The 23,607-nt window shown below is 43.3% G+C and overlaps 1 protein-coding gene across 29 annotated transcripts in view; it reads left to right on the top strand.

Moving 5' to 3' along the window:
* The window catches only part of IKZF2 (IKAROS family zinc finger 2), a 116,304-nt gene that overhangs the window by 68,903 nt on the left and 23,794 nt on the right, over nucleotides 1-23,607 (top strand). For all 29 annotated transcript variants that reach the window (XM_080599305.1, XM_080599292.1, XM_080599293.1 and 26 more), the window contains one exon: nucleotides 148-315. In XM_080599305.1, coding sequence (XP_080455431.1) covers nucleotides 148-315 — 168 coding nt within the window. The remainder of the gene's footprint in view (nucleotides 1-147; nucleotides 316-23,607) is intronic.

Genomic DNA, 23,607 nt, shown 5'->3' with positions numbered 1-23,607 from the left:
GGCCGCAAGATGGTGGTGGCGGGAGTCAAGGTGGTGGTGGAGGGAGCAGGCCTGGGTGAGGAGGCGCTGTTACACAGGGTGAGGTGACGGGCTCCCTGCACTTGTAGCGCTTCTTGACAGCTTTCTCCCTTCCATTTTCCCTTCCAGGTGAACGCCCCTTCCACTGTAACCAATGTGGAGCTTCTTTTACCCAGAAGGGGAACCTGCTGAGGCACATCAAGTTACACTCTGGGGAGAAACCGTTCAAATGTCCCTTCTGCAGCTATGCCTGCCGACGGAGGGACGCCCTCACAGGACACCTCAGGACGCACTCTGGTGAGCCCACCGTGTCGTTTCTATCCTGTTGTTTCCTTTCTCCTTACTGTTGAAGGTTGTGAAAATAACTGTATGTTCCTGGTGGCTCTGTACCTGCCTCTTCAGAGAGCATAGCTCTGAACCTTGGAAAAGCCTCGATGTGAATCAGTGAAGTTGTGGTTCGGCCACACCTCTCCTTTTGTGTAACTGAGCTCCTCTGCTGATGCTATCGCATTTCCCTTTGAACGTCTCCTTGGGTGTATCCAGACTTGGCTGGCAGATTGTTCTGACACTCCGGGCCCCAAAGTGGCTGTGAAATTCCTAAGATCGCTGAGAGTGGATTTGTGCTTTTGGAAGTCTGCTCTGCAGTTCGTACCCATTTCTTCATCTAATAAATGCCATATGCTGGTAGAGTTCATACTTGTTCATCTTTCAAAATCCTCCTAATTGCATTTTTAGTTCGGTTATTTCTCGCTGTGAAGTCCTAATTCGTGGCAGGCACAGCACTTACCCTAGAGCAGAAGGTGGGGAAGAGAGACTGGGTTTTCCTTGCCATGAGTCTCCTTGGTATAGTTTTTTGATGGGATCTAAAAAAATACCTGTCACATAATTGCATGTTAGTAAAGACATTGGTAGCCTGCATGGTCAGGATTGGGGGTGTTTCTGGTCTCTGTATGCTACCCCAAGGTGGGCTGCATTCTGCCTGCTTACTCATTTGTGTAGGACTCTTGAAAGATCTTAGCTTGCTGTGTTTCTTTCTTTCCTAGGATGTTCAACTTTTATGTCCAGACCATTAATAGGGGACTATGTTTTTCATTGTTGAATGAGCAGAGATAATTGGACTGGTTAGAAGTGACAGGATTACAGATGAACTTTTTTTTAAGGTGTTAGCAAATGTGTGACTACTGAAACACGGTGGTTGAAGTGCAGCTGCAGGCAGAAACTGCATGTGAAAATGTCATTGTGGAGCTTCCTGACTCTTCATACACATTTCTTCTAAGGGTCAGCCTCACTTCAGCGGAGCTTTCTGTTTTACGAGCATTAAATTGGTTTTAGGATCCAGAGTTGTCTTTACATTTCTGAGAATCATAAAGGATAAGCTAGTAACTTTCTCCAGGTAGACTTCTTCTCCAGGTAGACTTCAGAGTATGCAGGAGGCTGCATTACTGCAAGCATCCTTCTGACAGAAAACATGAATGTGAGTGCAAACGTGGGACTAGGCTGAAGGAGCATTGCCTGAGAGCTGTCAGCTGAGAGGATTTGATCTGAAAGTTAGAAGGGAAGACGTCTCTGTGGAACAGTGAGTTGTAATTTTCGCACATCTGACCATAACTGTAGTTTCAACTTGAAATTTAGTAAAAAAGAGAACACGATAAAAATATTCACAATTAAATTAAAAAGGGAATCGTGACATAAAATAACCCACATTACAAAACATGAACGTTGTGGTTGAAGATTGTTTTCATATTATGAATATAGATTTTTTGTTACCTAGATACAGCCATTGATAGCAATTTTTCACTCTTCCTGTGTGAAAAGTGCATGGCTGATCTTTCTGCTTTTTGCATGAGGATGAAACACAGTTAAGGTGTGGGATTTTAAGAAGGCATCTAAGCTGCTTTGTCATACAAGTCCCCCTGGAGCTCCTTCCCTAACTGATGTAGCTGTGCTGATTTGTTGATTTTGTTTTATTTCAATTGAGAGAGAGTCATCGCTCTAAGTTATAACTGTTTTGAGCAGAAGCCCAGGAGGATTTCAGCTCCCACAGTACTCTCCAAGACAATTCTTAGTGTATCACTCGTAGATGAAGAGTTAAAAACCTGGGATATTACCCCCAAACCTACAGCCACCTATACAAAGGTGAAATACCAGGCCAACGTGAGCATGGACGTTAAGGTGTCTGTCCATCCCTGACACGTAGGTTGGTTGGTTTTATGCCCACATCTGTGAACCTGCTTCATGGAGATGTGTAGATGTTCCCTAGGGTTTTATACTATTTTCTATCAGTGTACTATGCAAGTACTTTCTGCTTTAATAAAACACACATCAGAGTCTGGCAGGTAAATCTTGAAGACCAGAGCAAAACATAGTAAACTTCATTGAATATGTACATCTGCTATTTCTGACCAGAAAAGAGGATATCAGGTAGAAAAACTATTACAAGGGTGAGAACTGTTTTGAAATATGAGACTTCAGTCCAGTTTTAATCTGGTACATTTATGTCTGAATTGAGGTGAGTCTGAATATGTTTTTATATTTATAAAAGGAAAGCTCTTTAGATCAGATACTTAGCTAATATAGATTGTAATTACATCTCCTAAGCAAGGCAAGTAGCGTTATTTTGCACTAGCTGAGAATCTGGCACATGATTACATAAATGCAAGACTAATTTAATTTTTTGTTGTATGTCCCTTTCCACTTTGAGAGTGCTATTAATAATAATAAAAAAAAAATCAAGAATGTTTTAAACTGCTCATTCTTTATGTAAGGTAGAATATACAAGAAAGGAATTGAAGAATTTTTTTTGTCTTTTTTTCTGCCAGCTAGTTTGATCTGTGAATTTGAAAGCACTTTGTTTGTGTCACCACTTAGTCAGTTACACTCTCTCAGTACTGCCAGTTAGTCAATTTTTCCTGTGCTTAGTGCAGAGTTTTCATACAGTGAGACAGGGAAGGTGAAAAACTAAGGAAATGTAATTGTGGAGAGAAATTAGCAGAAACATCTTGGAGAGATTTGAAATAGCTGAAACTACTATTAGCTTAAGAAAAAAAATAATTTGACAGCTTTTTCTTTTTTTGCTATAGAGGGATTTTTTGCTCATGCCGTTTAATACTATTTCCTACTTATTTCAGGTGTTTCTAAGCATCATAATCCACATTTTGCTTACCTTTGTCATACAGAATAGTATCTTTCTATGTAAGTGTTCCCAGGATGAGTGGTTAGCAAAATATTACTTTGCATCTGTAATGCTGCTGCTGTTTAACCCTAAATAATTAAGGACTTATCTTGCAGTTATTTACTCCTGCGATTATTTACCTTTTACTGACATATGCAGTTCTGATGAACTTTGTGTCTATATTTTCCTCCCACATGCAGCTTCTTTGATTTCAGCAATATAATGATGCCTTCAGGACGTCAGCGGGATAATGCCTGGGGAGAGATTCATGCAGAGAATTACACTAAGAGTGGGCTTGAGCCTGGAGGTACTGACAGGAATTTCAGATGTTGTTTTCAGAATTAACTCTGTAGCTCCACAACACAGATGATATTGGAGAGGTGCCTGAGTGGGCTTCCAGGACGTGAGTCTAAGGACAGGCTGTAGAGGGCAGGGGCAAAAGCTGATAGCCCCTTTGTGCAGGGTTTGTGTCACCAGACAGCAGGCATTGGCTTCACCTTGCCTCACGTCTGCTCTTTTAGATAAAAATATCCAGGCAAAGCCACTATCCTGATGGAAGTCACAAAATACCTGCCATCTCACCCTGAGACGTGCCCATACCCTCCATCATCTCTAGAACTGCACAACTGAACAAAGGCAGATAGAACACAAATGAGACAAATTCTGCTGTAGGCAGCTAAAGAACAAAATACAAATTTTAAGGAGGACAGTTGTTCTGACAGATAGATCTGATGGTTAAAGCACCTAGGTGTTGACCTCTGTGCTTTGAAAGATGTGACGTGCAACCTGATGCTCCTTTATCCTGAAAAGCCAGGCATCCTCAAGAGGCCACGTACAATTATCAATTACATTTTGACGTGAATTTCTCATGTCTAAAATGGAGCCAAGTCAGCCTTTCCCTCCTAATGCTATTGTAAACAGAGACGCTTTGATAGTTATGAAAAAAGTCAAGGCTGCAATGATGAGCAATCCAGAAAAGCCCATCGAAAACAGTGCATTAGTTTTCAGAGCAGGGCTTGGGCAGTAAGCAGTAAATGAAGGATAGGATCACTTGCTAAGGGGAAAACAAAACACGGAATAGGTTTTCATTAAGTGGGATGCATCCATCCATCCTTTGCAATAAGCAAGGGTGGTCCTGTGCACAAATTATTTTGTGTTTTTTTGTAATTAAAAGACTGTGTCTCATCATGCATACGCAGACAGGCCAAATGAAGCCTTCTCAGGCATCCTTAATTCTGGAACTTCCTGATTTTTCTGTCTTTATCTTGGCAACCTCAATCACATTCCCTTACTGTGGGAGTAAGTGTTATTCATATATGAAAGCAGTTTTACTGTTTATTTTTTCCTAAAAACTGGGTAGTCAAATCATTATTTTTTTCCTGTCACAAAAGCTTTTCCTCACAATACATTTTAAAATTTTCTTCCAAGCTACTTCTTCTCTGTCTAGAAAATGATTTTTCCTTTTTCTGCTTTTAACAAATATTTGCTTTTTCTTCCCTCTCTTCTTCCTGCATTGCTGCTGCACTTTGTTACTGCCCAGCTCCTCAATAGCACTGAACTAATGGTATCACTTTATTTGCAAAAGAAAAGCAGTGAAGCATTTGTTTTGAAAAGCAAAGCTTAGGCAAAATCTCCCAAAAGCACAATCTTAGAAAACTATGTACAGTGCACAAGACGTGCCTAATTAAAAAGGTAAATGCCCTGTATATGGAAAGGTAATTGAGTAACTCTTTTTACATTTCTTGTTTTGCAGTTCTCATCTATAAGGGCTTTCTTCTCAGCTCCTTGTGTTGTAGCGAGCCATGTGAGGTGTCCTGTATGCCTGCAATTGCATGGCTTGTGTCAGCAGAACCTTTTCTTAAGGGATTGGAGCACTGATATTCATGCATGTGGCTGCTTAGAGGCAGAAGGAACCTGGTTCTTAATTATTATGAAGCGCCTGACCCAATAGGTGTTTGAGAGCGACATCCCACCTGTGCGTGTTTCAGTCCAGCTAAAGAATTGGATGAACAGGCCCAGTGCTGAAAAACTGTTGTGCTTGAGGCACTGCCTGGCAAAAGCCAGTGAAAATTACTGAAAGAATGGCAAAGGTGGCTATTGAGAATTGTAAAATTCTATGTTTAAAATTGCTTTTTTCATCTTAAAAAGACTTGTATCACTGTTAACACCTCCGCTCTCAAAAGACCCAGGTAAAGTCAGTATCTATTCTGTAACCATATTTTTGATGATGAGAACATCATAATTACAACAGTCTTGGGACCTGAAATTCTCATTATACTCGGAGCTGGACTGACTCAAGCACATCATGAATGGGGAAAAAATTTAAATGTGATCAAGAAGGATACTATCTGAAAAATGAAACAAGTATGTGAAGGGGTGGAGGCGATATTTTGCATACAAATCCCAGTTGTGCAAATAGGCTAGCAAACAGCATCTTTGCTTAGATGTGATGAGCCAGTGGGCATTTATTCTGTTGATCCAGTACTTAGAGCTCTATTTAATCAGGCAGAGCTGCTCTTCCTTTCAGGTTTTCTTACACTGCTTCAGTTAAACTCGGTGGAATTAATCTCGTCACAAAATCATTTCGTTATTTTCTTATCAGACTCCATGTTCTAAACTGCTATTAGCATGTGCACAATACTGAAGCAGCTCTGCTTTCTCATTAAAGCCTCCAGTACCTAGAGGCCTTCAGTCTGTGTTGTAGTCTCTGAAGTCTTTAGTATTCTCCTTTCCATGTTGTTTATATGTGCAACACTGGAAAGTGAGAAGATCAAAATATATACAAGGGTAGGAGATTGGTATGCAAGGTCTTTCATACCCTAGGCACCCTCCTTTGAAGCTTAATCTTCTGCAGAAGCAACTTGTATCCCATGCTTCACTAAATCTGAGGCTGATCCTTGAAGTGGGGAGGTCATTTTCACCTCCGGAGCACTACTTGTACCAGTATCAGTATAAGCTATATGAAAAGATCATCTTTTATGAGCTCAGAATTATCTTAGTGTAGAAGCTTGGTTATGGTAAGCCTTTTCTACAGTGTAATTATCAATGAGAAACTCTCTTTGATTTCAAGATGCTGTAAGACCATGCTCTTTCCAGAAAAAGTACATTTGGACTTTGTGTTCAGGAGGAACTACTAAAAAGATAAGGTTCCACCCAAAGCAAGAAACGTTCACTTTTTGCTAGTCAGACCTTTAAAAGTCTTGAAATTCCATAAAGATTCCCTCTTATCTGCAACAGTTATGAATCAATCTTTGGCTGTTCAACCCAAGAGACCTGTTTCCTGCAGATAAGACAGAAATAGGAGAAGTGGTCATGGCAAGCAAAGGTGAACGTGCTGTATACCAGCATTATGAATCTCTCTTAGCAGTGGGTATCAGCTTTTCTCCCCCTTTTTTTTTTTTCTCCCCAGGGTGTGCAATTGAGCTGACAGGGGAACAGATGCTGTACAGCTCCCTGCTTCTTCCGTCTGTAAGCAGGGGATGCCCTGTTCCTGTAGCGCTTCAGGGCTGCTTGTAAATTGACTGGATAAAGAAAGGCTCACCCCCCTACTAGTGATGAGACACACCAGTACCATGGGGATATTCTCTTTCCACGTGTCAGTTCACAGTAAGATTACTAGATGCTAAGATTTATTGTGTCTGTGAGACGAGTCTTGTGCCTCCTGGTATGTCTTGGTGGAGCATGGCCGTGCTAGGTCTCTGCCACCTGCAGGTTTCCCAGCAAGCCCTCCCTTTTTCAGCAGAAAGAAGCAGGGAGAGAAGGTCTGGAGAGAAGTTCCCCTGTCTCCTCCTGTCACTGATCAAGTTTCCTCTCCTTAATGAGCCAGGGTTGCAGAGTTGTACATGTGGTGTCAGGACCTGTAAGTCTCTGGACCCTTAGCAAGGAAGAGTTTACTGTGAAGGTACGAGGTCCTGCACCCCAAATTGGAGAAGAAAATGGAGTATTAATGTCCCCAGAGTTTCAGGTTCACCATGACGGAAATTTCCTAGGGCAGATTTCTGTTCTGTGGTGTGACAGGATGCTCACAAGGAGGGGACTGCGTGTCCTTTGCCCTTCTTTTCAGAATTCCTGAACCTTCTGTCAGTGTAGTCAGAAGGTTGGACAGCACCACAGTATTTGGGGGTATCAAGGTCCTTGTTCAGACGTCTTCAGCACAGTGTAAGATTCACATGGCATCATCCCTCATTAATTTCAATTTGTTCCTTCTTCATGTGTAGCACCAGTGCCAAGACGCAAGTGTGTGTTTGGTACAAGACTGCTGATGTCCAGTTTTCTGCCTGTTTTCTGTCTCCCCTCTGTGCTAGCAGTTCACATCCTTCTGGTGGGACGGGCCAGCTTTTGTGTGCGCTGGAGAGAAAATGGACGCTTCTCCACTGCTGAGTGATGCCAGTCTTTATATCAGTCATCTTGCTTTGCAGCAGCAAATGTGATGGTGACTTTCTCTTTCCTCTGGGCCTTGATTGTGCCATGACATTGTATGTGGGATTTCACTAGCACCAAAAAGGCAGATGAACATGATAAGGCTTCTGATTATAGAGCAGCAGTGCTAAGCAGCACGCCTAACCTGTTCTTTAAACATCCAGGGAGGCTGTGTTTCTGTTGCCTCCCTAGGGAGACAATTCCACTTCCCATCTGCTTTTTATAGCTATGACTCTCATCCTTATACTTAACCTAAACTATCCTTTCTTCTGCTGCAGATTATTGCTCTTACTAACACCGTCTTCTATGACTGAGTAATTCCTGTACTCAGTTTATACTGTGACAGCATTTATAGTCTACAGTCATCTGTCCAGTATTGATTCTGTTCTAGACTGTCTTTATTTTTCTAATCCTCTCATCTTTTTTTATTACTAATTTTGATTATTTTTTTTGCTACTCATTTGTGAGGGACCTAAATTGTGAAGTCATTTTCCTCTTGGGGAAACAAAGACGAGTACAAATGCAGACCCCTTAACCTCATCTCTGCCTCAGCTGCCTATCAGTGAAATCACAATAAGAGAACTTCTCAACCTTGTCGTGATGGGGAGAGGGCAGGATGCACGAGCGATTGCAAGGCTCAGGCATATTGCTGCAATGAAGGTCATGTAAGTACATAGCAGAGTACTCCAGCGCTGCTGGCGCCCCTGCTGCATAGCATTGCGTATTATCTCCTTAGTTTTACGTATCCTTTGTTCAATAGTGAAATGAGATAATTACAAAGTGGAAGGAATAATAACTTTGTATTGTTACCGTAACCACTGAGGTATTATACCCTGATACCTGCGTGATTATCTTAGACACAATAGTAAGGTGATTATTAATAATACTAAAGGACTTACTACTTAGCCTGCAATTTTTGCGTCTTGTTTCCTTTATGAACCCTATCTATTTCATCAGCCCAAAGCCTGTGTGAAGTGGGTATGTGTTGTTGCCTCTCTTTTCAATGATGGGAAAATGAAATAGGAAAAAGCCCTAGGAGACCCAATTTGCAAAATCAGGTATCTAAGCACTGAGGTAGCTTAATTTAGATTACTTGTCTTTCTGTATCAGCACTGCTATGGACAGGCTGTCAGGTGAGGGTCTAATAGCTGAGATGTTTAAAGATAGGTAGTCCCTTAGTTCCTCTAAGCTCAACCTACAGAGGCCTCTTTTGGACCTTGTTTTCCCTGTCAGCAGGGATTATTACACAAATCCTATATTTGTAGGCTCAGATTGGCGTCTGGATACCAAACTGGAATTGAAGGTACAGCCATAAATGCAGGCATTGCACAGCCAGCCTCCAGACCTCCTCTGGGAGCTGGGTGTCTCACGGCACTGTAATACCCATGAGGGACGTGGTGCAGTGAATCAGGAGTCCCCCTGCTTCAGAAGCAGCCTTCTGAGGTAGCTGCAGTTGTTTTTGCAGAACAAGAGGACCAAGGGGGTGACAGAGCTTTCTCGTGCACTTGAGATGAGAACACGGTTTTTGACTTGATGAAGCCACATCGCAGCAAAACCAAGACCAACCGCTTCTTGCACGTACTCTGTTTGAGCAGCAAAATACCACAGCAGCTCTAAGGAGAAAAAACCTATTTTTCTTTCCCCTGAGAAAACTATTTTCAGGGGTGAGAAGCTTTTGCATTTTGCCTCTGATGAAAGGAAATGCAGCATTTGGAGCTGGCCTTTGTCAGTTCTCAAAGGAGCTTGTGAAACCCTTCAGCTTAAGAAAGTTGGAGCTTGGAATCACGGACTGGTTTGAGGCCATCTTTCATTGCTATCTCAGTTTTTTTACGGGGCAATGTAAAATGGAGAACTGCCACCGACATTTAGAAAATATATGAGTGCTTTAAGGTGTAAAAGAGGTATTTTTGCCATCTGGAAAGGAGGCCAAGAGAAACTAAAGGAAAAAAAAAAACACGTGGTTAACACCGTGCCACAGCAGAGCTGCAGAGAGCTGCTACTGCTGTATTCTTCTGAGCTCTCAGCAACCTGTAATTATGAATTGGCTTACAGCTAAGATATTGATGGATATCACTCAAGAAGGAAAATGAGAATGTCTACTTTTTTTATAGTGAACCTGTACTGAACTCTGTGTGACTCTCCTCCTATTTATAACCCTGTATGAAGTTCAAGGAAACTTGTCCTGGAGGTTTCCCATGAGAGGGAACTGTGTTTTTACCTGACTAAAGCTCTCTGGATATTTTCCCATTTTTTATTTGATCTAAGTGTGAACTTTCTCCACCCTCTGCCCCTCCTTCTTTGCTGGAGTAGTTAGCGAGGTTGATTACAGCGAGGATTACACAAGAGATGCCAGTTGCACACATGTTTTGCATAACTGTGCTGTGTTGATTTCAGACAGGGTGCCCCAAGTTCCCTCCTTGCTTTGCAACAGAGAGACAAGATCTCTATCTTCATTCCTGAAGCTGGAGAAATGCTGCTGAGGCCCTGCCTATTGAAACTTTGACAAAGAGCACCTGGCTGGGACACTCCCCGACCGCACAGTTATCTCTACCCTCACAAGCTCTTGCTTTTGGAAAAGCCTCTGCTTCAATGTTGTTCCTTCTGTTCGTATTAAATCTGCAAGAGCAGCTGTACCTCTGTGAGCAGTTGGTGGGGCAGTGTTATCTGGGAGGATTTTTGGTGTCAGGCCACAGAGTTCCTCAGGATGCTGCTGTCCCAAGACTCCTCGTGCCCGGGGAGCCGGCTGGTCAGTTTGAAGGCCGGGGCAGTGTGCTCCTCACAGGCGTCCCTTCCCTCCCTTCTGCTGTGACAGGCCGGCCTGGATGCCCCCACGTGCTCTGAAGGAGCTGAGGGCCTGTGGTGAGGATCCTGGCCGGGGATCTAAGACAAGCTCAGTGCCTAGTGCTGGTTTTGGGACCAGTTCACCTCAGCCCTCATTTGTAAATTCCCTGAGGTCTGCTTGTTTTCAGTCAAATTTAGGGGCTGCCTGTGCCTTCTGACAGCCCTTAGACACATGGGACAGAGCTGCTCCCACAGGTGGGCAAAGCCCAGGCTGTTTAAGGGCTAGAAAATAAACCACGTATCAAGGACCTGCTGCTGAGAAGTGACGATGAGATTTTTGTGTGGAAAAGCGACACAGGCCACAGACTGTCTCTCACTTGGATACCCTTCATCTGCATGCGCTTTGCTCGTCTCCTTGGAGACAGTGGCTCGTCTGAGAGCAGCTCGCCTTGGCGAGGAGAGGCCTGGCGTCTCAGGTCTGGAGGGCGAAGCTGTGCTGCTGAGCTCTCCAGCAGCCATACAGGCATCATTTGGTAACGGTGTAAGCGGTTCTGTGTGAGGTTATCGAGTGAGCATCTGTCCCCAGTACCCCTCTGGGGACACGGCGCGAATCCCTGGTATGAAAGATGGGTTTGGAGAGCCTTGAGGAGAGTCCAGCAACCTCCATCCCTCAGCAACCAGAAGTGTTTGTGAAATTGCTCCCTTCCCTTTTCCTTCTTCCAAAGAGCTGAGTCAGCTGGACTGGCACGTCTGGAACTCGGTGGCACTGCGAGCGGGCGGCCTGCCAGCTGCATTACACACCGCATCCACAGGAACACGTCACTCCCCCCCCTTCTCTCTCTCTTTTTTTTTCCTTTGTAATCTCCACCCTCTCCCTTTTTTATTTTTCCTTGTTGATCCGTGTAGGTGAGTCAGAGAAACCTGCTCATCCACAACCTGTTCCTTCTTGCCAAATCCTGGAGCAGCACTCCCAGTTCTTGTTAGGTGTCAGGAATAGGTTATGAAAACAAAAGCTGATATAGGCAGTGTGCTGGGTATAGAGCACATACTGTAAATGAAAATTAAATGCACAGTAAATGTGCCACTTAATGTGTTCCTAATAGAGTGATGTCTTTTGTAGGAGGCACTTTATTCCGTGATTCATTTATAAGATTAGTTTTCTTCCTATAAAACACCAGGATGGAACGGGGAAATGATTTGAGGTATAAGTAAGAGCACATTTAGGGAGAAAGGCATCTCAGCTGCACTGGATTTTAAAACAACAGGAGAGTGGAAAATTCCAGTAGGAAAATAGGTTGTACACAAATGTGCTTTTGAAAGAAATGACAGTGCTTAGATATCAATTATAGCTGTAGTAATCTGAAGAAACTCCACTGATATTGGCAGAATTCCTCAGAGTGTATATTATTGATGTGTTTATAACCCCAGGAATTAAAAAAAAAAAAAAGATGAATCTGGATCCTCCAGGTCACAGAGGCTTACAAATGAGGAGAGTGCAAGGTGCTAAATTGCCCTTTTTATTCACCTGAAGACACTTATTTCATGAGTGGGGAGGAAGGGAGAAAACATGCAAGCTAACCTTTCCCTTTGGTCAACTGACTTCAGGAGGTGGAAGCCGAAGGAAAACAGTGTTGTATCTGACTTGGGGGGAACTGCAGGTGTTGGTAACGCTGTAGAGTCAGATCTGTATCAATATCCATAGCTACGTTACCACTGAGCAGCACCAAAGGATGGATTTTTGGCATGTTTCGTTGGAATGAAGCTGCTCAAATTCAAATAGATCATCCACCAGAAAAAGTGCTTTGTTTGACTTTTATGTGCCGCAGTAAAATGTCCACGGTAGCTATATTGTGAAAAATGTATCCATTATGTTCATGTCATTAGTCTTCTGCAAACGATGAGTTTGTCCCAAGGGCTAATGAGGAGCCAACATAAGAGACTGCAAGTGCAGATTTGGTTCAGATGCATGAGATTTCTGCCTTTATCAGCGTAAACTCCAGGATGAATTTGAGCTGGCTGGCATGCAGTTGCTGGGACAGGATTGCACAGTTGGTACAGAGACAGGAAAGGACCACTTTGTGTCAGGTAATCTGTAACAGTTAATTCTCAGAGTTCAAGCCCAAGACAAAAAGACAGGAAGGCTTACTGCCCAACCACTTTCTGCAGAGGACAAACCTAGAATACAGGCAAAAAGAGACTTGCAAAAGACATTCAAGATATCAGTGCTGCAGATGGGAATGAACCCAGATGTCCTAAATTCCCATTCCCTTACTCTGTTACAAGGCTCTCCACACACCAAGGAAAAAAATAATAGATGTAAGAAAATGAGAAAAAATTTTCTTCCAGGTATTGTGCAATAAGAAGTTTTATACCCTTTCATTCTTGCTTCAGATTTCTCAGAGAAATCGCTTGTTTTGAATAGTGTAGTGGAGCCATCAGTATGAGTTTTTTTCCTTTCATCAAAGAATGCAATTAAATGTATTCAGAGTTTCCTAAACTCCCTGTTTTTACAGGAAACCTTTATAAAGCATTTCTGGATGTTTAGAGAGCTGTGTCTTGTGTTCTCCAGCTTTTCTGTCTACTTTCAGCCCAAGTAGATGCTTTTGCTTTCATTCTTTTCTTTTACTTTATTTTGGTTTAATTTCACACCCATATTTAATTTCCTTTCATTTTGCCTGCCTTTCTTTCAGCCAGGATACGGTTTCTGAATCTATCCAGGGCTTGTATTGCAAAACTAATCACACCAAAAAAGAAACACCCTAAAACCCCAAATCTTTCCTTTCTTCCTCTCCCTCCTTTCTCATTCTCTCAGCTGACCAAACCTAAAAAAAAAAAATCAAGGGGAACTGCAAGTGCTCTGGAACTGTCATTATTTATTTTTTCTGCTACAAAAAAAAAAGTCTAGGGAAGATATCAAGACTAACAGGAATTGCTGGATTTTAATACCCAAAAGAGATTAATGTAACTTCGATGTCAGATGTAGACACTTGATGTATAGAGGTTTGCAGTAGAACAGAAACTGTCCAGAAGCCTCAGTTCATTTCTCAGCTAAAAGATCCATTGTCTTTTAAAAGATATTTTACTTTTAATATTTTTTGTGCTGAGAATTGTTCCCATAAAGAAATGATCCTAATTTTCCCCCCTTCTAAATGCTGTGACTTGGAATGTGGAGCAGTGAACACCACAAGTGTCAGCACAATTCCAGATCTCTGTGGTGGTGGCAAGCATGGTGGGAGAGGAGCTGTCTGTCCAGCCCTCATGGCATTGAACTCCTTTGCCTTAATGAAGCTGGAGTAAGTGTTCTGGGTGTCGGAAAAGTTTTTGAGAGCAGTGAGCTGGAAGAGCCTTTAGCATGTGGTTTTCAGCACTATGCAGCACAGCTGGGCTTAGCACTGTCTGTTTTAGGAAAGTCTCACCCCCCTATTTTAAGCTTCTCTGTAATGCTAGTGTTAAATATATATGTTGTCAGGCACGTTGGCAGAGAGCAACACGAGCAGGTAGGAAAGCTGCATAGGTAAAAGGAGTCGGTCGGCTCATCTTCGGTTTGCCCTCATTTGACATCTGTGCTAGAGATGACAAAACCTCTGAACAGCAGATCTTTACAGGACTAACACAGTGGCACTGGTTCTTGGGCAACGGGGAAAGTATGACTAAAAATCTTCACGTCCCAAAGGAACCCATTAGTTTTGCTGCCTGACCTGTTTTTTGGAAGCAAGGTTCATTTCTTTGCTGGTCTTGATCAAAATAAGTGAAAACTCCCAGCTTCAATGGCTGGGAAAAGCAGAGGAGCTGTCAGTATTATTCCTCCCTTGTCGCTATTATGTTCACAACAGCTTGCTGTTAATGGTCTGCTTCCAAGGCTCTGGTTATGGCATTGACTAGAAAAGAGAAAACTTAAGGAAAATGGGAAGTTGTTCTTCCTATATCCTAATATCAGACACAAAACTAAAAGTCTAAAAGAAATAGATTTCTCCTGTGCAGGAATGTATAGGTGGAAGTCATTGCCATGGGATGAGGAGTTGGCTAGAGTTGAGGGCTTGTTTGGTGGTTTTGTGCAGGAAAAAAAATCTCTAGTGCTATAGTGAAAGTTAGATGTCGTGTATTCCCTATCTCTTTGTACGGTATAGAATAACCGGTAACAGTATGTTTGGCACTGCTTGCTTCAAATAATTCATAGGTTGTGTTGACTTTACAGTCAAATGCTAAAGGGCTTCTGCAAGATATGCAAAGGGGCTGCACTTGTAACAACTATAAACTGTAAGCAGCTGATGTAAATTGGCTTCAGGGAATCACTTCCATTTACAGCACCTATAAATCTAGCCCAACGTCTATGCTTGTTTTCCCCAAAGGGGGGGGGGAACAACAAACCAAACGAGCGCTTCTCGAGGGAGTGTTTGTCCAGCAGCATTCCTGCTCCGAAGTGAGGCATCCCCACCCTGTGTTGCATGTGCGAGCTGCTCCTCTCCCCTCGGAGCCGTCCACTGCCGAGCATGACTCGCGGTGACGTCTGGGTCCCCCTCCTTCGGCTCCCGCTTCGCTGTGCCGCTGATGGGAGCGGACAGGACAGAGAACAACAGACCCACCTAAACTTGTTCTCTTTTTTTTTTTTCCTATTTGCTGTGTCGCTGGAGCAGGTTGAACTGAAGAGAGCGTATTTTGGAAGGCTTTTGTTGCGTAAACGGATTAACACTCTGCATATCAAGTCAACTTTAACATAATGTTAAAGGTCCGAAGCAGAGTGGAAAGTACCGAGCCCATAAATGCAGTTAAGATGTAACCCCCATCCTACTTCCACCCACATCCAGATAGAGAGGAAGGCTCCTGTCCTGAACAGACCATCAAACTTGAGGAGTCCCCTCTCATATTTTTTGCATGGCCTCTCCCCTGTAGAAGTAAGCTGCAGCAAACCTCGTTGCCTTTAAGCAATTTTGAAGCTGGCAAGGTGATAAAAAAAACATCCAGTTATTTGTGGACTTCCTGGTTTTTGCTATTTATCTCACCGCCACGCTGCTGTTTCAACACAGGCTCTTTTTAATAGTGTTTAACCATTTCAGAGTTGCTATAAAACTCCTGGGGACACCCTCACCCAGTGCCAGGGGTGCCCAAGGGACTGGGACATGCTGGTAGGGCATGAGGACAGGGGGCTCGTAGAGCATCAGCGCTGAGATTCCCAAATGAAGGGGGGACCTTAGAGCTCCATTGCCATTAATAGCAACTGAAAAAGTTGGGTCCTTTCTGCCAGCTCTGAAGCTCTTATTTTGAAGGTAAGAGAGGTAAGCCAAGAGAAATATGTGAAGAGAGCTGCTATCTGTTGCAATAGATATTTTATGGGACATGAATTCAGAGCAAGTAACTGTGGATTACATCCTTTTCAGAACTTAGTACAACCCTGATGTCCTTATCTGTGTTTTCCTTGATTTACTGTGTAATTTATTTACATGGTTTCACTTAAACAAATAGACCTTTCTTCTGTTTTCATACATACATTTACATAGATGCAGCATACAAACCTGCAAAGTAAACTATTTGTCTTGTGCGTTGCAGAGGGAGAAAATGGGGTGCAAGCTTTTTGCTTTTCTGGTTTTGATTGATTTAATGGGTGCTGAGAGACTGTGACAGGAGCCCTGTAAGTGTCTGGATGGCTAGGGAGATTTCAGTAATTGTGATGGTGCCAATGGAACAGGAGTTTGTTTGTTTGTTTGTTAAACTCCTGGCACAAAAAATGCTGCCTACTTATTTATAACCCTGGTGGCAGATTGGAACATTGTTTTATCTGTAAAACTGTGTAGATCAGTTAATAAATAAACACAATCTGATGAATCAGATTAAACAGTAGAGCCAATAACCGCCAGTAGCTGTGAGATAAATCGCAATGAACTAGTGAAGTAATAAAAAAAAGCTGCAGACAGAACCGTCCTGAAGGTACAAATAAGGACCCCGATGCCGTAGCTGTCGGGCACTGATTTACACCACGTTCAGGCCAGTGTGCATTACACTTAGAGGAGGTATAGTTGCTTGAAAGTTTGCACTGACTAGTGTATTTGCTTGTCCTCTGCACATGCTTTCTTGGGTCCCTTCTAGACAAAATGTAGCACGGATGAAGTCTTTGGAGTTTATATGTAATCGGATGTTTAACGCTGCTCGCCACAGAAGATTGAGGAAGAGCTGGATGGCAGCGCAGCACTGCACTGCTAGCCACTTGCTTTACAATACCATAAACAACTGGCAGGTAGGTGCAGGTGTCAAGCCGCTGTTTTATGCCCCGGAGATATTTATAGGAAAGGCAGGCATGCCTAGAAAACAAAGGGTGTGTAGGTGTAATGTTTTGCCATTGTTTTACTGCATGCTGACGTACTACAAGCATCCAGTGGTGTTACACTGCTAGCTGGCTGGGGCTGCCGTAATAGTACGTGGTGGCTGTCGGCAGAAATAACTTACCCTTGGCTGCTACTGTGCAGAAATGCAGGACGAGCTGTTTTTTAGTCGCTGGGAGGCTCACAAAATCTTAAACAGACACATATATATCAATAGGCAATTGACAATAATCTTTACTAAGAGGCATTGGGCCGTGAGGTTGTAAAGTGAGTCAAATGCACTATTTCAGGTGCCAAGTCAGGAAGGTACGAGTTGCTTAATGGTGTGTGTGGAGGCTTCACCTGTTGTCCTGCTGCATTTTATTTCTTGAACTTGTTGAGGCTTCCAGAGTATCCTGAAATGTTTGTAAGTGCAGATCTATCTCTATGGTCTCTCCTCTACTGCATGACTTGGCGAACCTGTCTGTTAGCACGTCCTCACAAACCTTGATACTTGGCCCAAAATACAATAAAAAGTGCTTAGCAAACAGAGATGTCAGAACTCCATGAGATCCAGAATGGATTCTGCATCTCATTTAGAACAGTGAGTCTTTAAGAGATAAAGCTTTCTTCTCTTTCCAGAAGTCAAAAAAGCAAAAAATCAGGATTGAACTTCACCAGCTGTTGAAGGTGGGGAATAGCTGGAAGAAGCAACCCCTGTAGTGTTACCTGTAATCAAGTTATTGTTATGTTTTGTCTTTCTTCCCTTCCCCACCCATCACACAATAGGAGGAGGCTTCCTTCCAGTGGATCTACAGTTTATTAGTAAGCAGGGCTTTAATTCTGAGCCATGATAAGGCAAAATATCTCTGCATTTAGCTGCCACTCAGGTGCTGAGACAGCGACACGTACTGCAGGAATTGCTTCCTGTTTGGACTGACAAGCATTAAAAGGTTAAAGCAAAGTTTTTGTAGTATGAATAGAGATCGGGTTCTTTCTGAAAGTCAGGCTGCATTAAGATGTCACAAGTTGAGTGCTCAGAAGTGGAGGTACCTGACACTGTCTCAAGTCTGTGTGCTCTGGCAGCCTGCAGACTTGTGTTAGATGTTTACATGTTGTGACTTCTGCGTGCAGGTTGTCTTGGACAATCTTGGTTTAGTTGTGGGACTTGCTGTTATTTCTGAACTTGGGTATAGACTGATTATTTTGTGTCTGTACGTTAAAAAAAACACACAACAACAAAAAAAACCAACAAAACAAAGAGCCCCTATGAATTTCAATGAACACATTTACAGTCATTAGGCACAGCAGTGAGATACAGCATTGGAGTGGGAGGCAGTTTCCTTTGTAAAGCTACGTGCTGCTCAGAGCCAGCACAGGCTAACGTCTCACTTTATTTTTTCTGATTAGTTCAAGAGTCTATTCGTCATGTAAATGTTTTTGCGTGCCAAGCTTTGGGATGGGCACCTCTAGAAAAGCTAAGGTGCACTGTTTCATTACAGCTGTGACCCAGGGGACCAGTCGTTGCTGTGCGTCTGCTGCCTCAGTCCTCTTGCCAGCACCTTAGTACTACCCCAGCACTCTTTTTTTTTTTGTCGTCTGTGGTGGTAAAAGTCACCAAGCTAAATAGCATTTTACATTTCTCCAGGCTGACCATTTCACAGCCCAAAAGGACACCATGCTTGCAAATTGCCTAATATGCCACCTACTTTTTTCTCTGATTTGATTTTCTTATTCCCACTTGATCCTCTACTCTGTGCTATCCTAAATATCTCCTCCTGCTCTTTAATGTTCACTCCCATATCTAATAAAATCAGTGTATTATTAAGTCTTTAATTTCTCAGTAGAGATATGGGCCATATTTTCCTGTGTCTACCTACTTGTATGAGCTCCAACGAATTATCCTCTGTGCATCTTGCAAAGTGCCTGAATTCATTTACATGCTGCAAAGAAGGGAATTATTGCCTTAATCATACGTATGAATAATTGAAGCACGGGAAATCAGTGTAACTTGCCTGCAGTCACAAAATTTGTAGCCTAAGAATTGAACCCTAGGCTCCCTAGTCCCAACCCAGTGCCTTAATCATATTTCCTACTGCTGTGTTAAAACTGCTCTTGGTATGGAGAGTCCCACTGAAGGCTGCTTTGTGGTAGGTAGTGAATATCTGCAGAGCATCTCCCCTGTCCCAGGCAGCTTCCAGATATAGGGAAGAAAGGAGAATTAATGAATTAATATTGGTTATGGTTGTGACAGTGGATTCTACAGCCTCGCTCTTGTGTGTCTTAGCCCCAAAGAACATTTAAACTTCTTTGAAGCTGCTTCAGAAAGCTTCTTTTGGGGAATATGGAGGTTTTTTCCAGCCCTGAGGTGTTAGGGGCCGAGTGGGAGTTCAGATTTTATAGACCTGAGTCACGCTGGGTGTGCTGCCATCAGGAGGGCTCCATCAGGTGCAAAGATGGACACTTAGTCCAGAAAACTGGCTTTCCTTCTGAGAAAACAGTTGGAAAATGCTGATACAAAGCTTAGTGTAAAGGCTAGAAGATGCTTTAACAGCCCTTGAATTGGGCTGACCCACACAAGACAGCCGTAGTAACGCATTTCCCTACACAAGCAGGTACTATTAGTGATTGAGCTGTTGCAGGGACTCGGGACGCGGACAGACGGACAGGAAGGAATCCTGCTCCACACTGCTGCAGAAAAGCATGTGATACCCAAAACAGGGGAATGTGGGAGTACTTAATCCTGGCTTTTGAAACCAGTGAATGTTTTGTCACTGGTGTTAATGAAGGCAGGGTTTTAGCTTAGTGAACCTGTTCCGTAAGCCTTTTTCATGTTGTGTGCTCATGGCAAGGTATTACCTGGGATGCCTTGTTATTTCCCTTTGACTTACTTTATATTCTGCTATGTGCTCCCATCTCTTTTGAGAACAAAAAGCTGCACAAATGCCTTACGGGCTCTTCTTCTTTCGCTGACCTTTTTTTATGACTTAAAAGCAGTTTCCCTAGGCCCAAGTCTGCTTTCTGTCTTGAATATTGACCTGAGAGTTGCACCATCTCATTGTCACTGCTTGCAGACTTCTCAGCTATCAAAGTTCACCCACAGGACTCAAAGTATTCCTAACTCATGAGCACTTTGCCTGTTGCATCCTACTCCTCCTCTTCCCCCTCCTCTCTGCACATGAACATTTTAATTTCACAAGCAAACTCGGTTGCTCTGTGAATTTCAGCGAGTGGTTTACCTGTTTCATGGTAAAAATTCTACTTCAAATTGAAATATCTTTTTTCACTGTGACTGTCATAATATTTTCCACTTGAGGCTGAGACTCCACTGTGGGTTTTCTGTGCCACATTGTCATCTGTATGAATCTGAGCTTAAATGCATGGAAACTCTGACATTTAAGAAAGAAATACGAAGTGTGTTTTTTGTATTCTTAAGTCAGCTGTTTCATAGATATGGCCGCTGGGTTTTGCCCGGTGCCCTGGTCTTTCCCAGTTCAACAACAAATCGAAGGTTTCTCAAGATTTTTGGGGTTGTTTGCCTTCGCTGTATTGTGTCATTTTTATGAGAATGAGTGATGGTAATTTTTTATCTGATTACTTACCCTGAAAAGGTAGTATAGGAACAATTACCCCAAACCAGGAATTTCCGAACTGCGTTTGCCGGCGTGCCACTGCCATTGGCAGCAGCGGTGATGTCCAGCACCGAACATCATGTCCAGGCACCAGGGTCCTCAGTCAGGAGCTAGAGGAGGCAACTTGGTACCAAGCAAGCCAAACAAAACGTTGCCTGGCTCCATAAAGAGACGGTTGAAAGAGCTGCCTTCGGTGGGGCTCAGGGAGGTTTTTGGTAGGCTTTGAGGAACTCTTTGCCTTCAAGGCAGTGGCCCAAAGACCAGGACCCCCTGAGCCCAGTAGCATAAGCATTATGTTCCGGGGGCAACTCATGCCCATTAACATTTACTTACTATATAATATATGATAAAGGCTGAAGACTCTCTTGACAGCTATGTGGTTTCATTTGGTGGTTTGTTACGTGGAACAAAATACACTTCTTCTTGTTGTTGTTGAGGAGATCACCAGAACTGAATTCTCTAATAAGCTTTTACAGCTTTCTGTTGGGTAACACAAAATATGGAAAAATGTACACCCACTGGCAAAGTTCATATTCACAAACGTATTTTTTGTCATGAGCTGCTTTGATGAGAGTATGAGGGGAAATTTGCAGCTATTTCAATGTCTTGGCATTTGTCACAACGACCAGGTTCCTAAAATCTAGACCGCAATTGCTTCCACTGCTAGCCGCGCTTCTTACCAACTGGATTGCGAGTGTAGCTGGTGACAAAAGCTACTGCTACCCAAACCTACTCTGTTGTGATCTGTCTTGATCAAGTGTACCATGGCCCAAGTTGCAGTCGCTTTGTGTAATTTTATAGTATAAATCACATTTTGCCCTGTGTCACTTGCGGTGCTATGGTGTGATTGCATCTATAGAGCCAGGGGAGCCTGGGGACCAACTTGGCAAGTGAACCCAAGGGAGTTATATTCAAGTCTACTGAACTGGAATGCACAAACTTCGCTCTTCCCTGTTGTGTTTGAGCAACTTCCAGTTGTGTATTAGGCAACATGACTAATATTTGTCACATGTTGTTTATTCTCTTATCTTCTCCCCAGAGGAAGGAGCTTGTGTGCTGGAGTATTTCTTTCCTTGGGGAGTTACGTTCCTCAAATCCCATATTGCATGTAGAAATCTTGCCTTTATCATTAGCTTTTATCTTCTCCTATGAACCTTGAAATTTGATGGAATTTGGGTGGCTGGCTCTCCCAGATACCACTGGAAAAGCTCAGTGTTGTTGTCTGTGAACAGTTTGTGAAATGGTTGCAAGGCAAGGAACAGAAATTTGAGAGGTAGAATATCAGCTTTTTTTTTTTTTTTACATTGAATCAATTTTTTTGTACTGCAAGCTTGCAGGAGAATATGTTTCTCTGTGCTAAGTGATCATATGTTTAATTAACAGCAGCTACCTCTGGAATAACTGAAAGCAATCATCCATTTCCCTTGCGTCTTACAGTTTATCTAAGTTGTTTGAGAACCTGGTGTAGCCGAACTGGGTGGGCTAATTCAGCCCTGCTTCAGCTCTGTTAACTTAATCCCTCCAACGGCTTTAAATTTCTTGATTAGACATTAAGCTAGCTTCTAATAAAGGCATCAGACCGACGGACGTTAAAGCCATCTAGATGCATGACGAAACATTTTAATTGTGATGATGAAAGTTTTCCCATTCCAGGGCACTACTGGTACGTTATCCTGAAGGTGCCTGCAGGATGAGACAGATGGTTTGCATTTAAGAGCTGAGGCTCGATCCAGAACTTGTTCACATCAAAGGCAATTACTCTGGGAATGATAATGAGCCTTGCATCCTTGGCCTCAGCTGAGTTTCCCAGTAACAATACCAGTTAGGGCAACAATGTGAGAAAAATATGAAAAAACTGTTTTGGTCTGAGACACATTGCTTCCATGAGGATGAACTTTATCTCCAAATAAAGAGAGAGAAATCCACAGTTTGGCTGCTTATTAAAAGCTGCTTTTTCTCCCCTGGGGGGGGGGGGGATAATTTCCCTGCCTCTGGGTCTTCCGTGTTGAGGGCTTCAGCCCCACCTCAAGAAGTTGCCTGTGTGACTTGTTGTTGGTCATGGATGTCCTCCCACCGTGTCCCCTGCAGCTCCCATCCCAGCAGGGAAGCACCCCCAAGCTTTTTGGGTTGGAAGCCCATGGAGAGCAGCGTGGAGGGGTAACGGAGTCAGCTTTTGGCTGGGTTGGAGGTTCTGGGACCGGTGTTAGTCCCGTCGTGCCACCATGTCCCACAGCAGGAGGAAGGGACCGGCAGCCCTCCATGACGGTGCCTCTTGGCTGCCGTCAGTGCAGCTTGGGTTTCATTAAGTAAATGACAGCGAAAAGCTTTCAGGACTGGGACAAACCCCAGTAGGAACATGTACAGTATCCAGCAGAGGATATTCTCGATTTCTTTGGCTAGCAACTGAAGTTCTTAGCGAAGACTTGCAAAACTCTGTGAGAAGTTTGACTTTCCCCATCCCTCAGGCAGCTCTGAAAACCTCAGCCTGTGGTGTTTTACTGGACTTGCAGCGCTGACTTAATAGCTCTTTAGTTATTAGAGAATAAATACTTGTGTTCTACGAGTTGGAATTATATTAAAAACCTTTATTAGCATGGCTTGGCAAACTACACTTCTGGCTAGCTTTCTGGCCTTGGGTTAGGCCATTCTTGTGGTTACTTAATGACATGCTATGAAAGGGATATACTTTATGGGGATCTGGTGCCAGGTTTTGCATGTATTAAGAGGCATTTGCCATTTAGTCATATTGCTGCTGAGTGAAACACACACACAAAAGAATTGGAGTTATGTCTTGCGTTCATCTGGCTCAATTTTTGTTGTACTCGGCCTTTTTTTAATATTATCCGGTCTCTGTGAATTACTGGTGACAGCTCAGCCCTGGCGTGTAACGGAGGCCGTTACCAACGTTACTTTCTGTTGTCTCTTCTGTGTTCTTTTTTAAACCTTCCCCTGGTAATTTTGGCCAAGTTGTCTCAATGAAAGAACCCCTCTGTGCCCCGCGATGGCTTCCCCCGGTTCGGAGCAGAATGAGGCCACTGGGGCAGCACGTTTTTGCGAGGGCAGCTGCTCGTACCGTGGGCAAAACATCTCAGAAGTCTCTTTCCCACGAGGCTTGGTGACACACGGGCAGCGCCGGGGTGTGATTCAGCTATTTGGTTTGCTTTCCCCTCTTGCAGTCTGTTTGTTTGCTTTGCGACCAGTGAGTTCGCCTCTTTTGGCTTCTGCCAATACCGGGTGTTAGTGTGAAAAACTGATGGGGCCAAGTACCCGGCAGGTGGGAGGAGGTGTGTGT

Source organism: Anser brachyrhynchus (genome assembly GCF_964034855.1).
Source record: "Anser brachyrhynchus genome assembly, chromosome: 7".
NCBI classification, from domain to species: Eukaryota; Metazoa; Chordata; class Aves; order Anseriformes; family Anatidae; genus Anser; species Anser brachyrhynchus.
Note: the sequence above shows the minus strand (reverse complement) of the source record. Positions and strands in the feature narration are given on the sequence as shown.